This window comes from Simochromis diagramma, unplaced genomic scaffold, assembly GCF_900408965.1.
Source record: "Simochromis diagramma unplaced genomic scaffold, fSimDia1.1 OVJJ01000361.1, whole genome shotgun sequence".
NCBI lineage: Eukaryota > Metazoa > Chordata > Actinopteri > Cichliformes > Cichlidae > Simochromis > Simochromis diagramma.
The window spans coordinates 12,038,315-12,052,802 of record NW_024386860.1 but is presented as its reverse complement, the minus strand read 5'-3'; the positions used below and the strand labels follow the sequence as shown (position 1 = coordinate 12,052,802).

The 14,488-nt window shown below is 41.9% G+C and overlaps 2 protein-coding genes across 2 annotated transcripts in view; both read right to left on the bottom strand.

The window, feature by feature from the left end:
• LOC120732769 (C-type lectin domain family 4 member G-like) overlaps window positions 1-14,488 on the bottom strand; it is a 75,616-nt gene that overhangs the window by 29,354 nt on the left and 31,774 nt on the right. The window lies entirely within an intron of this gene.
• LOC120732772 (CD209 antigen-like protein E) lies at window positions 2,181-11,522 on the bottom strand. Its single transcript, XM_040030590.1, has 8 exons — window positions 10,874-11,522; window positions 8,506-8,583; window positions 8,150-8,248; window positions 4,389-4,475; window positions 4,148-4,312; window positions 3,853-4,016; window positions 3,607-3,719; window positions 2,181-3,490 (listed from the first exon to the last, which is right to left on the bottom strand). Exons 1-8 carry the CDS (start codon window positions 10,938-10,940, stop codon window positions 3,373-3,375), a joined length of 891 nt encoding a protein of 296 aa, XP_039886524.1. The 5' UTR covers window positions 10,941-11,522; the 3' UTR covers window positions 2,181-3,372.

The window sequence follows — 14,488 nt, the reverse complement described above, 5'->3', positions numbered from 1 at the left end:
GTTTTGTATGAAACGCAATGATTAAATGTCACGGCTGGGGCAGCAGTCGTGCGGGGAAGTGAAGGAGGACAGACAGTGGCGGTGATGCAAGTGAGTTTATTTACAGTGAACGATAAATAATAAAAACAAGGGCAAAACTATACGTAAACCTGAACTGGGAAAAACTAATGACAAACAAACAAAACCTGAAACCATAACTCACAGAATCACATGCAGGGGAAAACATAAGGAGGTTACACAGGGGATGGAAAGCAGAAAGCGGAGCAGAGAGCTGCGGAGATTACCAAATAACACAGACGAACCAACAAGGAACACAGGCAGGCACACACTATAAATACACACAAGGTAACGAGGGAATGACACACCAGAGGGGAACACAGCTGAACCTAATTAGACACAACAAGACACAAACCTTCAAATTAAAACCGGAAACTCACAGACAGTTTTGCAACACAAACTCAGGGACACGAACAGAGCACAAGAGAGAGACACACAGGTAGAAATAATAAAACACAAGCCCCAAACCATAAGAAGTAATACAAAATAAGAAGTAAAACAAAAAATAAAATTATACCAAAATGAAACACAAAACGCTGGGTCTAATGACCCAGGACCATGACATTAAATTATTATATTTAAATAAATGTAACATATTTCTTTTATGTGCAACTATATAAAAAACATGTTTGCATCCTTCCAACAGAAGACACATAGTTTTTTCAGGCCAAGAAACAAAACAGCCTGGTTAATGAAAAGTTAATAAATCAAATCTATTATGGTGGTTTAAAGATACTAAATAACCGATGCTATAGTTTTTCTGGTGAGGACACTTATTTGCAGAATTTGAAGTGCATAAAAATCCAGGATTTATTCAGCGGCGGTTTTCTGGTGCCAGCAATAATAAACAGCACAATGACAGAACACACTGAATTTCTTTAAAATCACATTGACAGCATTCTTTGATATTAAAGAAATTTGTCTCGAACTCAGGACCTTCTTGCTGTGAGGCAACAGTGCTAACCACCCGGATCTTGTATGTTTGGTTCTATATTCTCTATTATTTAGACTTCTGGTTTGGGTGTTATGTTTCGACTTATGATTGGTTTTGTGATCTGTGCCTTTAGTTCCCTGATTGCATAGTTGATAAGTGAATTACCTGTCAATCCACTTTTATCTCAGTGTTTGCTATCATCTGTCACTGTGTCAAGTTCGTATGTCTTTGGTTTTGGTTCTACTTCCTGTCCCATTATCTGTGATTAGTGTCAGCTGTCCCCCTACCCTTTGCCTTTTGCCTCATTATCATCTCGGTGTAAATATTATCTCAGTCGTAACTTGTCATGTTTCCCTTTTGCTGTGTGCATTCTGTATTCCTCCAACTTTGATGGGGTCCTTGATAGAGTGACAGTTTTTGGTATCTGTGTTTGACCTTCATTATTTTGTACTTGGTTTGTGTTCATCAATAAAACTGCTTTTTCAGTTTGTTCCTTTTCTCCCCTACTCCTGTATTTTTGAGTCCAATTCCTACCTGCCACACACTGAACCTTTAACAATAATCTTTATTTCTATCAGAAAGTGAAACTAGCAGAGGCGTGACTTATAATTTGTGCAACGCTGGCTTTAGAGAAGGTAATGATTCAGTAAAAGGACTAGATGTTACAATCTCTGATAATGCATTTCTTTAAATGGAGAAAATCTTCAGGGATGGCTGTTATGAGGAAAGCAGGCCAGAAACTTTACCAGCGGCAAACATTGTTGTGTGCCTCAACTTTTGGTCTTTTACCCAACATAATCTGACATTTTTCCTCTGTTAGGTTTAGGGATTAGAGATCTGATCTACATTATCATATTAAAATTTGGGACACATCGCCAGTAGTGGACCTTGGATTCATCAGGTGTTTCAGCCATTATCACTAGACACCCTCATCCAAGGAGGCCCTGCCAGGGTTGATCAGGCCCCAGAGTGTGTCAATGGTTTATGTTAAATTGTTATTCTCTTCCTTATTCTTCTCTTTAGTTTTCTACTGTTTATTTTCTTCTATTGATTCACTGCAACTGAGAAATAATACTTATCTCTCTTTAGCCTTTATAGAGCCTGTTAGGTTTGTCTAGGCACAAACCTATTGCTGGAACAACTGAGACAATCTACTGCAGTGGCAAAAACAACACACAAGACACCAGAGCTCTTTGTGTGATCTCGTGCACGAGGGAGGTGACCGAGACCGAGCGCTGTTCCTGCCACTTGAACCTCGTCACTCTCGGTCAGCACCTCCGTAGCACCGCTCTTTATTGTGGTTACATGAATATGCAGTTTCATTAACATATGACAGCTTAAACAGGCATGTGTGTGAATAAATAGTACCAGTCTGTGTATATTTGTAGGTATGCGTGTGTGTGCGTGTGTGTGCGTGCGTGTGTCAAAATGTGACCCTGTGAATGATTCCCAAGATAGCTGGGCCAGAGAGTGCAGCAGTTCCCCTAAACAAAAGCCTCTTATACTTAAACAGATACAGATGTGTTTGCCATACCATATACGAGAAAGAGAAGATACGACCTCTGTCGTGACCTTAGGATGTGTGTGCTATGCCAGAAAACTCTGGAAAAGGAATGAACGTACTCTCATCTCATGGTACACAGAGTCTTAAAGACCTACTAAGGATGAGACATTTTATCAATATGCAAGCGATTTTATACCTCTAAGCATAAATGATTATATATTTCTAAGTACAAATGACAATCGTAAAATATAACCCTGACAGAGCCTCACTTCTTTAAATGGATAGAAAAGGTGATAGAGAGAAGTAAGACAAAAGGGACAAGACAGGAAAGAGCAGAGAGGAGAGCCAGAAGGGGGGCACCCGATCTGGCTGCCTACACCTCCCCGCTGGATCGGGCTGTACGCTCTACCTCCCCACTGCCTCCCAGAAAAAGGGAAGAAGAGCACTTTACACTTTTGTAAACCACAATGGCAAAAAGCATTTTTCTAAAGATGAATCTGTTTGCAGACTGAAATATGAATTATCATGATGACTGAAGTCAGTAGTAAAACCATGCATGTATCACTGTAATGCATGTATGCCAGTCAATGTAAAGTATTGGTTTAAAAGACATATTTCCTGCCCTTGTCAGCTCATGATATCTGCTGATCAGTCACAAGGCCCTCTTAGCATGCTTTCGTCATGTTATCAAAACAGCCTTGAGCCATTTGCTCATAGATATTGGACCTCTAGTGAATAGAGGGTGAAAGGACGGCCCAGAAGGGAATAACGAAGGGAGTCGACTTTCCACTGGATTGCCAAGTGAGCTATTTGCTTATATGCAATTATATTTACAGATTACAAGTCTTCTGAAGTCTATCTGCGGTAATTCAAATATTTAGAGTCTCTTTTTACAAATCCATTGTTTCTTCTGGTCACAGTTCACTGATTTAAATCCTTCGTTTTGGACAGAAATTACACAGAGACCATCAGAAGGAGGCTGCTGAATCCAGGAGCTGAAGAAAAAAACAAGTTTGATTAAAGCTGATAATTATTGGTATAAAACAAAATTGATTCATCCCAGATTTGGAAAAATATTATTAAATTGTTATTGACTCAAAGTTTCTCTTACTTATCAGTCAGATAACTTCCATCCACCCATGTCCATTTCCCACCTTCAGCTCTCAGACCAATCCAGTATCCATTTTCTCCTGAACTGTTCCAGCTTTTGTCACTGATATATTTCTGATGAAAGAGAAAGTTATCAGAAATACTCAAATACTTTGCTTAAGGCACTGCAACACAGAGTGTATTTAGATCAAAAGAAAATGTATTTTTGTTAAATAAATTTGTGCTAATGAGCCACAGTTCTCATTACCTTTTCTGTTGCATTAATTACAACAGCCAAATCGGAAATCTTTCCTTTGCAGTTTTCTCGAGCTTCTTTCCAGGTTTTCTGCTCATGAGGTTCAGCATCATTAATTGCATAGCAGTTTGACTCAAAGGGAAGCCAGCCCTCCTGACAAGCTTTGCATGCCTTTTCTGCAAGTATAAAAATCAATTAATAAAGATCATCAGTGCACATTTATTTGACATGACCTATTTTTGTAGCTGATAGATTTGGAGCCTACTGTTATTTTCTTTGGGACAGTAGGCATCAACACTGCACTGACCTGGACCAAGACTGAGCTCCATCTTCATGAGTTTTATTTGTTCTGTGAGGTTCTGGTTTTCTGCAATGAGGTCTCTGATCTGTGTTTCAAAGGCAGTAGAGGTGTTTGTCCAGTTGAGTTGACTCCTCAATAAGTCTTTGTTCTTATGAATTAACAATGTGGTAACTGAAAAACAAAACGTAACACTTCTTTGGCTTTACACACACATTGCAGATGAACTAATTTTGAAAGTTATACTCACAATAGATGCGAAGGGCCATGATCAGTAACAGAATACCCCAGCAAATGGTTACTGATGTACAAGATTTTATACATGCACACTGCTTATCTAGGAGAAATAAATACTTATTATAGCAATCAAAGTCATTCTTGCGTTTAAGATTTTAAATTGCTTGTGTCAACTTAAAATCATTAATTGGCTTTTTATAATCATAAAACCATTCTAATTAATGAACTTTTTTGTTATTGTCTAGGGAAAAACAGAAAAATCTGTTTGAAAAAGTTCAGAGACAAAACCAAGGTGAAGCCCATATTATGGATCAAACTTCAATAACAGTGTTACGGCCCTAGCAGGGCCTCCTGATACTGCCCTTGTGTGGGCGTGGTGTTTTACTCCGCCTCCTCCTCTTTTGCTCCACCCCTCTGTCTCTCTCTTGCTCTCTCTCTCCCCAGGACACAGCTGCTGCTCATTGGGCTCGCTTACCACCTGGGCCCAGTCAGCAATCACCTCTCTGAGGTCATATAAGCTGGGGATGAGCTGTGAGCAGGGTGGGGTGTCTCTGCTTGGTGTGGAGTTGTGGAAACAGCATAGCTGCTTTGCGTGAGTAGTGTGGGCTTGTGGGCCTTGGCAGCTGTAAAGCCAGCTGTAAAGCCAGCTGTAAAGCCAGCTGTAAAGCCAGCTGTAAAGCCAGCTGTAAAGCCAGCTGTAAAGCCAGCTGTAAAGCCAGCTGTAAAGCCAGCTGTAAAGCCAGCTGTAAAGCCAGCTGTAAAGCCAGCTGTAAAGCCAGCTGTAAAGCCAGCTGCTGTTAGTGACAGGGTGAGCTTGTGGGCCCCTGGAAGTGCCTCCTCGTGGTGTGGAGTTTTTGTTTGGTTGTTGTGTTCTTTGTTGTTGCAACCTTTTTTCCCTTTTTTGGCATGTTATTGGTAATACGGCGTTGCCGGCTCCTTATGTTATGATTATCTACAATAAAGACTGTTATTTACTAAGAACACCTGTCTGTTTTCCTTTCATTCTGTTCTGGACTCATTTGTTACTGGTCCCCTCACTCGCATGCCTAGACCCCTTCGGGGGGGACGTAACAATGTGGGGGCTCGTCCGGGATATGAATGGAAGGAACAGCAATTGAGAATTAGTGAGTCGTTTGCCGGTGGCTTGTTTAGTTGTATTGTATCTGCTGTGCTCTCTCTCCAGTTAGCAAAGGGGAGTGTCTAGCTGAGCGTAAGCTCCTCCTTCGGGCACTCATTTTTTATTTTTCCTTTGTTATTTTCGGAGTAATCCCGGGTGGGGATTAGTTCCCTGTCGGGGGTAGGCTTGTCGGTGCTTTGTGCACTTGATGCTTAGCCTTTAAAGTTGCCTCGAGCCTGGTACACTCCAGAAGCTAACTAGGCTAAGTTTTTAGTAGGCAGGTCTGGGGAGAGGGTCGGAGGTATTTTTATTTATTGGTTAACCTGTGGCCACACATTTCCCGCCTGTTTTTCATTTGTGTATTGGAGGTGGTGCTTCTTTGTTGTTATTGTTAGCCTCAGGTAGTTTTTGTTTTAGAGTCAATGGCTACCTTTGATATTGCAGTGTTTAAGGGTGAGCGTGGTGCAGCGTCTCAGCCCGTTCCGCAGGCGCCAGCTCAAGCTGTAGGTCCATTGGTGTCGACACCTGTTGATCAGGGGCTGCCTGAGGACAAACCCATGACAGTGCCTCGCTTCGAACCCCTCTCCATTGAATCAAGTGAAGGCTCGAAGCTGGATGCTAAGCTCCGTGTACGCCTGGCTCGTCTCCAGTTAAAAAAGGAGGATCGTGAGAGGGAGTTCCAGCTAAAGAAAGAGCTGGAGCTTAGGCGTTTAGACGCAGAGCTTGCTAGAGCCAGGGAGGTCGAGTTGAGGAAGGTGGAGGCAGAGACAGCTGTGAGGTTGCGACAGCTGGAACTCCGGCAGGTTTCCCTTCCTCCGACTGCCTCCATTCGTCAGGTCGACACCTCGTTTGACGTAGGGAAAAACAGTCGTCTGGTTCCGATGTTCCGTGACACTGAGGTCGACAGCTACTTCGAGTCGTTTGAACGAATAGCCACGGCCTTGCACTGGCCACGGGATTCGTGGGCCATTTTGCTCCAATGTAAGCTGGTGGGTAAGGCCCAAAAAGTTTGTTCCTCACTGTCAGCTCAGGACAGTCTGAATTATGACAAGCTGAAAAGTGCCATCCTGCTAGCTTACGAGCTAGTCCCAGAAGCTTATAGGCAGCGATTTCGGGGGCTGGAAAAGGTGCAGGGTCAATCCTACCGAGATTTTGCAAGGAAGAAAAGTGTGCTTTTTGATCGGTGGTGTGTGTGTCCAGCGAAGCTACTGACCTGGCGTCGATGCGTGAATTAATGCTGGTGGAGGAATTTAAGAACTGCATCTCCGAGCAGATTGCAGTATACCTCAGTGAACAGAAGGTTTGTCTGTTTCTTCTGCCACAAACCTGGCCACCTGGTTGCTCACTGTTTGAAAGCAAACTCAAAGCAAAATCGATCTGCTTTCAAAAGAGTGAACTGTGGTTCACAAACCGACAAAGTTGCCAGTCCTAGGCAACAGTTGGAGCATAATTGCTCAGTGGTGTCATTTGGTCACTGTCAGAGATCAACTAATTGTAATCTGCCACCTGATGACGGTCTCTCGGGTCCAGATGACCTACAGTGTGATAGATTGTGTGTGACACAACCATTTCAACCTGCACCTCTGGCTAACCAGCATGCCTTTTGCCATGACCTAGCGAAGAAGCGTCAGAGAAGTGTTGCTGTAAGGCCTTCTAGCTGCCTGATGGGTTCTCCATATGTGATGGCTCAAAAAACATTTGGCTGTCATTTGGAACACTATGTTGAGGGACTGGAGCCAACCCCGTGCAGGGATTTCAACCCATCAAAAAGGTCTTGGCAGATTCGGCAGGGTATGCCTAATCGTTATTATGGTGCATGGTAGGTGATATGTTTAAAAGCTGGGTAGGACGTTCTGTGACAAACCACTGGTTTGTATTTATGGGAGGGGGTGTTACGGCCCTAGCTGGGCCTCCTGATACTGCCCTTGTGTGGGCGTGGTGTTTTACTCCGCCTCCTCCTCTTTTGCTCCACCCCTCTGTCTCTCTCTTGCTCTCTCTCTCCCCAGGACACAGCTGCTGCTCATTGGGCTCGCTTACCACCTGGGCCCAGTCAGCAATCACCTCTGAGGTCATATAAGCTGGGGATGAGCTGTGAGCAGGGTGGGGTGTCTCTGCTTGGTGTGTAGGTAGCCTGCCTAAAGTGTGGAGTTGTGGAAACAGCATAGCTGCTTTGCGTGAGTAGTGTGGGCTTGTGGGCCTTGGCAGCAGTAAAGCCAGCTGCTGTTAGTGACAGGGTGAGCTTGTGGGCCCCTGGAAGTGCCTCCTCGTGGTGTGGAGTTTTTGTTTGGTTGTTGTGTTCTTTGTTGTTGCAACCTTTTTTCCCTTTTTTGGCATGTTATTGGTAATACGGCGTTGCCGGCTCCTTATGTTATGATTATCTACAATAAAGACTGTTATTTACTAAGAACACCTGTCTGTTTTCCTTTCATTCTGTTCTGGACTCATTTGTTACTGGTCCCCTCACTCGCATGCCTAGACCCCTTCGGGGGGGGACGTAACACAGTGAATCCTGTACATATCAAAATGTGATTTGAGAGGATGTTGTCATTAAGCTCTTGTCAGGAAAATGCCAACAGCACACTTCCAGTTTCTAAGCAAGTTTCATATCAGTTCCTGTCGTAAAAGTAGCAGTTTTGTATTGTCTTTGTATAACTCACCATTTGTGTCAGATGGTTGTTTAGTTCCTTTGTTTTTCACGTTCATTTCTTCATATAAATTTTCTTCCTGCCTTCGTACGGAAAGACTTAAAGGGTAACCTTGTAGCAGAAGACAAAGAATGATTTCATGGCAAGAAAAAAAAAAGGTAGTCAATGTGAGTAATTTGGTGGATGTCAAGTCTAGTTTGTTAGTTAAAGTGACTGCTGCTATTGTTTTTCTGTTGAGGTCACTGTCATTTGCAGATTATGAGGCACCAAATTTTCTACCCTTCCAGTTTGTAAGACAGGCTGGTTAGTACTTTGCATGATGCCTTGTAGTAAAAGTAGTGGTTTTGCATTTGCTTTGTTTATCTCACCATTTGTGTCAGAAGTTTGTTTAGTTTCTTTATGTTTCATGTTCATTTCTTCAAACACGCTGTTTTCCTTTGTTTTAACTGAAAAAAATGAATGACAATGTTGTAACAGAAGACAAAGACTGTTTAAATGGCAGGTAAAAAAGAAATGCCTGGTTAAGAAAGGTTAGTTAGTAATATGATTTTTTTTTTTTGGTTAAAGGGTAGTTAGTTTGGTTTTAATTAGTTACTAACTAAGTAACCACAGTTTTCCAAAGCACCTTTTGATTATTTTCAATGCACAAAACAGAATTCAGCAAGTCTGTTGACAGAATTAAGCTTCTTAAATGTATTTAAGTATTATTCTTTTTAAAAGAATGCACAGATCAGCTGGCTGGGTTCTTCACGAAGATCTTTAACGCTTCGCTGTCCCAGTCCTGCATCCCTCCATGCCTGAAGTCAGCCACATTCGTCCCACTGCCTAAACAAACCAACATTAGCAGCCTCAAAGACTACCGATTAACTTGCTCTACGACCTGTTTTAATAACGTGTTTTAGAACATGGTCCGGTGCCACAGTATGTCCTGCTTGCAAACCACACTTCACCCACTTCAGTTTGCAAACAGAGGTAAGAGATCAAATGAAGACACCATTGTTACAACCCTCCACACCACCCTCTCTCACCTGGAACAACAAGGGCGTTATGCCAGACTGCTGTTTGTTGGCTTTAGCTCTTCTTTTAATATGATACTCTCAGACAGACTGACAGAAAAACTGTTGGATATTAGACTTCCTTTTACCACCTGCTGCTGTATCAGAGACTTTCTCTTGGGCCATGGACATAGAGTTAGAGTAAGTCCCCTTATTTCCTGAGCACTTTACACCGGTTCTCCACAAGGCTGTTTACTAAGTCCCCTACTGTACACTCTGCATGCATATAACTGTGTCAGTACCCACCCAGACAATGCAGTCATTAAGTTGGCAGATGATACTATTGTGGTGGGGCTCATCTCTGGGGGCAAATAGACAGCATACAGAGCTGAGGTTCAGAGGCTGTCGGATTGGTGTGCAGACAACCACGTGGACCTTAACACCAACGGCCCAACCGCATCTCCATTTTCTGAGAATCCTCAGAAAAACCGACCTGCTGACTGTAGTCTACCGTTGCTCCATTGAGAGTGTGCTGACTAGTGATGGGATATCCGGCTCTTTTGGCTCCGAACCGGCTTTTCAGGTTGTTTTGTTGCCTTAATTAATTTATTATTAACAATAATATAAAATTATGCACAAAAGGAACTACTAATGTAAAAAAAAGTGGTTTTATTTATATATGTTTATATATAAATATATGTGGTGGGCCCTAGAGACAAAATATACAAACTCCAAAAAGCACGTACAAACTCCAAAACACATTTCTAGCTTTAACTGAACTTCCAAAACAGAGCTACCTAGATCACTTAAATTACACAATTGAAAGCATATGTGTATTGTTTGTGTATTTATACACAAGCACTCATATATATTCAAATAATTTAAACAAATGTTCATTTACCTGTTATTACCACACACCAAATCCAGTCGTTGGTACTTCCTGGCTTGTGTAGCCACGAGGTAACAAAAGTTCAACACTGTCCTTAGGATCCTGGAGCACTTCTCTTGTCTTTTGTATGTGTTTTGAGTTTTTATGTGCTTCTGAGTTTTTACGTGTTTAGGAGTTTGTACGTGCTTTGTCTGTAGGGGCCACCGTAAATATACTTTTATTTATTCACTCCACATAAAATGTAATAAATAAATCATATAATACAAAAACCAACTATTCACATTTCAATTTTTAACTATTTAAATTTTCAGCTTTTTCCTTTTACAAATTTAAAGTGAAACAACACAAAACACTGCAAACCACAACATAATTAAATATAAATTAAAATATGAAAATAAAAAGAAGATGCATATTCTCTGTCGCATGGGTCTGCATGAATAATCTTTCTGAATCCTTTATCATCTGCAACTGAAAATAGTTGTGGATGATTACTATACCTTTCTAATGTGATGTTGTTGTCCCTGGCTCTCTTTCTTTCTCTTGCTTTTCCCTCCTGCTCTGTTCCTGTGCTACTGAGTGTAAATACCGAAGCACTTTTAGTATCTCATCCTCTTACTTGTCTTGGTTTAGGTAGTTTTTATTTACATTTATTAATAATGCAGACAAAAAACATTAAAAGAAAAAACATTGCTTGAAATGATAAAAACACAAAGATGTTGGTGTCAGCAGTCATATACTTTGTACAGTAAAACATCTCCTATAATTATTAATTGTGATGTTCATCTACATGATCTACAGCGTGAGTTTGAAAATATCTTTTGCTGATGCACGTATTTGAAAAGCTTAGCTTACCTTCTGACTGGCATCGCTTTTTAGGTTTTAGATTGAATGGTGTGTTGTTAAACTTCTGCTCTGCCATTGCTGAAGTCTTTTTGTTGAGCTTCTCATAACTTGTGCACCAAAAAATAGCACTGTGTTAAAACTAAAGCGAATCATTTAAAAAAAAAAGTTGTTTCCACGCCTTTCATTTCTCTCTTTTTGTCCAACTTCTGCTTTTTACTGATATAGATGATAGGCAAGGTCAGAGAAGTTGTTTTTTTTCACAGCGTTGGTGTGACAGGATATTTATTCAGCAGTAACTCATTGGGAATGTCTGCAACTTGTTCTCATTTACTTCTGTTTTCATCTGTTCCTTTCTTGATAATACCTCAAAACAAACATACACTTTTTCTTGTTAATGCAACAATTTGTCAGTGTGTTTTTTCAAATGATTTCCACAAATGGTGGTGGTCCAGCATGCACTGCATGAAAAGCAGAAAGAAAATCTGGACAGATGATTATTAGAGAGGGAAAAACATTCAGATATACAAGAGAAACTAGTGTGAACATGTAAACTCATACTTTGTCAGTTCAGAGGACAGGTTACTTTTTCTTCCCAAGATGTCCAGCAAAAAAATAAACCTAATGATATAGTTTTAGGAGCTATAAAAGACTAAACTTGCTTTATAATTTGAGACTTTATTAAATTCCCGAGGCTTTCGGGAGGTCTAGTATTTATATTGGTAGAAACCCGACAATAATACAGAGAAAATCCCAACAATTGAATAACCCCCTTTGAGGAAGCACTTGGTGAAGTGGGGAAGAAAAACTCCCTTTTGAGAGAAAGAAACCTCCAACAGTATCAAGTTCATAAAGGGGCAGCCATCATCCTTCAATGAATGGTATGGTTGATGGGCAGAAAGACAGGACAAAAACCAAACTATGGAAGAGAGCCAGAGATTAGCAATACAGTGCCCACTACTGGCCAAACAGCAGCAGCAACTTACAATGTCCATGTTTTAATTTACTTACTTATCTTCACAGGCTATCCAATAGATTTCTGAAGTTTGCAAATCCACTAGTTTATGGTTCACCACAGCGAAGTTTCATGCCAACAGTTATAAAGCACTTATTCCACCTTTCAATTGTTTGGGCGAATCGCTACCTTATCGTGGTGAATGGGTTTGTGTGTCCCAGGGATCCCAGGGGCTATGTTGTCCGTGGGCTTTTGCCTTCTGGTAGGGTCTCCCATGGCAAATTCGTCCTGGGTGAGGGACCAGACAAAGAGCTATTCAGAAGACCCCTATGAGTACACGATCAAGGGAACAGTTCACACTGCCCACGATAGGGTTACCGAGGCCCCGTCCTGGAGCCAGGCCCGGGGAGTGTGCCCGAGGGCGAGTGTCTGGTGGCTGGGCATTAGTCCATGGGTGTTTAGCCAGGCACAGCCCGAAAAAGGGACATGGGCCCGTCCTCCTGCAGGCCCACCACCGCAGGAGGAGCTGTGGGGTGTCGGGTGCAATGTGCGCCTAGCCGTGGCTAGGAGAGGAGGACCCTCAAATAGTATTTGAGGGTGCTCCCACCTGGGGACTCTGTTATCCTACTGGGAGACTTCATCGGTCATGTGAGCAATGACTATGAGACTTGGCGGGGCATGATTTGGAGGAACTGCCTCCCGGATCTGAACCTAAGCTGTGTTTTGTTATTGGACTTTGTTTGGACTGTTGATAATTTTTATGGACAGAATTTCTAGGTGTAGCCAAGTGGTGGAAGGCTTTCACTTGGGTGGTCTCAGAATCTCTGCTTTTTGCAGATGAAGTGGTTCTGTTGGCTTCATTTGAAGTGGTGAGAATGAGAATCAACACCTCCAAATCTGAGGCCATGGTCCTCAGCCAGATGATGAGAGACAGGTGAGAACACAGCTGAACTGAATCTGACTAATCACACACAGGAAGTGGAAAGGAACAGACCGAGGCTAACATAACAAAACATGAAACAGGAAAACAGGCAAAACTGAAAATACTGACTCAATGACCCAGGATCCCTGACAAAGCCTTTTGGACTTTTTGGTATTCTGAGAAATACAAAGTGTTAAAGTCACAGATATGAATATAATATGAAGTTCTTGACTGTTGTTTTTGACTCTGTCATATGTTTCACTTTTGACAACTTCTGCTTTTAGCTGAAAAAAAAAAAAAGTTGTCCTACAGCATGTTTGAACTTTACACTGTGTGTTCTTTTATACACCTACCAGGCACTTTATGATGCTAATACCAGGTTGGATCCTTTTTTGCCCTGAGAACTGCCTTAAATCTTCTTAGGATTCAGGAAACATTCCTCACAGGTTTCAATCCATATCGACATGGTGTGCCAATAATTTTCTTTAATATAACCCAGTAAAGCTAAGAATACGGTCAAATACAGATATATAACAACATAAAAATACCAAAATACTGATACTTCAGACAACAGCCTTCTTTGATTTGAAGTAAAACACTATCCAGCATCAATACAGGGAACAGAAACTCAGTATACAAACAGCACTGGACTTAAGAAACCTCTTTCAGCAACACAAATGAAAACAGCCAAGTGCTACTTTAGATCTTAAATGCTGGTGTCAGTTCAATTACAGTGGGGCAAAAAAGTATTTAGTCAGCCACCGATTGTGCAAGTTCCCCCACCTAAAATGATGACAGAGGTCAGTAATTTGCACCAGAGGTACACTTCAACTGTGAGAGACAGAATGTGAAAAAAAAAAAATCCATGAATCCACATGGTAGGATTTGTAAAGAATTTATTCGTAAATCAGGGTGGAAAATAAGTATTTGGTCAATAACAAAAATACAACTCAATACTTTGTAACATAACCTTTGTTGGCAATAACAGAGGTCAAACGTTTACTATAGGTCTTTACCAGGTTTGCACACACAGTAGCTGGTATTTTGGCCCATTCCTCCATGCAGATCTTCTCGAGAGCAGTGATGTTTTGGGGCTGTCGCCGAGCAACACGGACTTTCAACTCCCGCCACAGATTTTCTATGGGGTTGAGGTCTGGAGACTGGCTAGGCCACTCCAGGACTTTCAAATGCTTCTTACGGAGCCACTCCTTTGTTGCCCGGGCGGTGTGTTTTGGATCATTGTCATGTTGGAAGACCCAGCCTCGTTTCATCTTCAAAGTTCTCACTGATGGAAGGAGGTTTTGGCTCAAAATCTCACGATACATGGCCCCATTCATTCTGTCCTTAACACGGATCAGTCGTCCTGTCCCCTTGGCAGAAAAACAGCCCCATAGCATGATGTTTCCACCCCCATGCTTCACAGTAGGTATGGTGTTCTTGGGATGCAACTCAGTATTCTTCTTCCTCCAAACACGACGAGTTGAGTTTATACCAAAAAGTTCTACTTTGGTTTCATCTGACCACATGACATTCTCCCAATCCTCTGCTGTATCATCCATGTGCTCTCTGGCAAACTTCAGACGGGCCTGGACATGCACTGGCTTCAGCAGCGGTACACGTCTGGCACTGCGGGATTTGATTCCCTGCCGTTGTAGTGTGTTACTGATGGTGACCTTTGTTACTTTGGTCCCAGCTCTCTGCAGGTCATTCACCAGGTCCCCCCGTGTGGTTCTGGGATCTTTGCTCACCG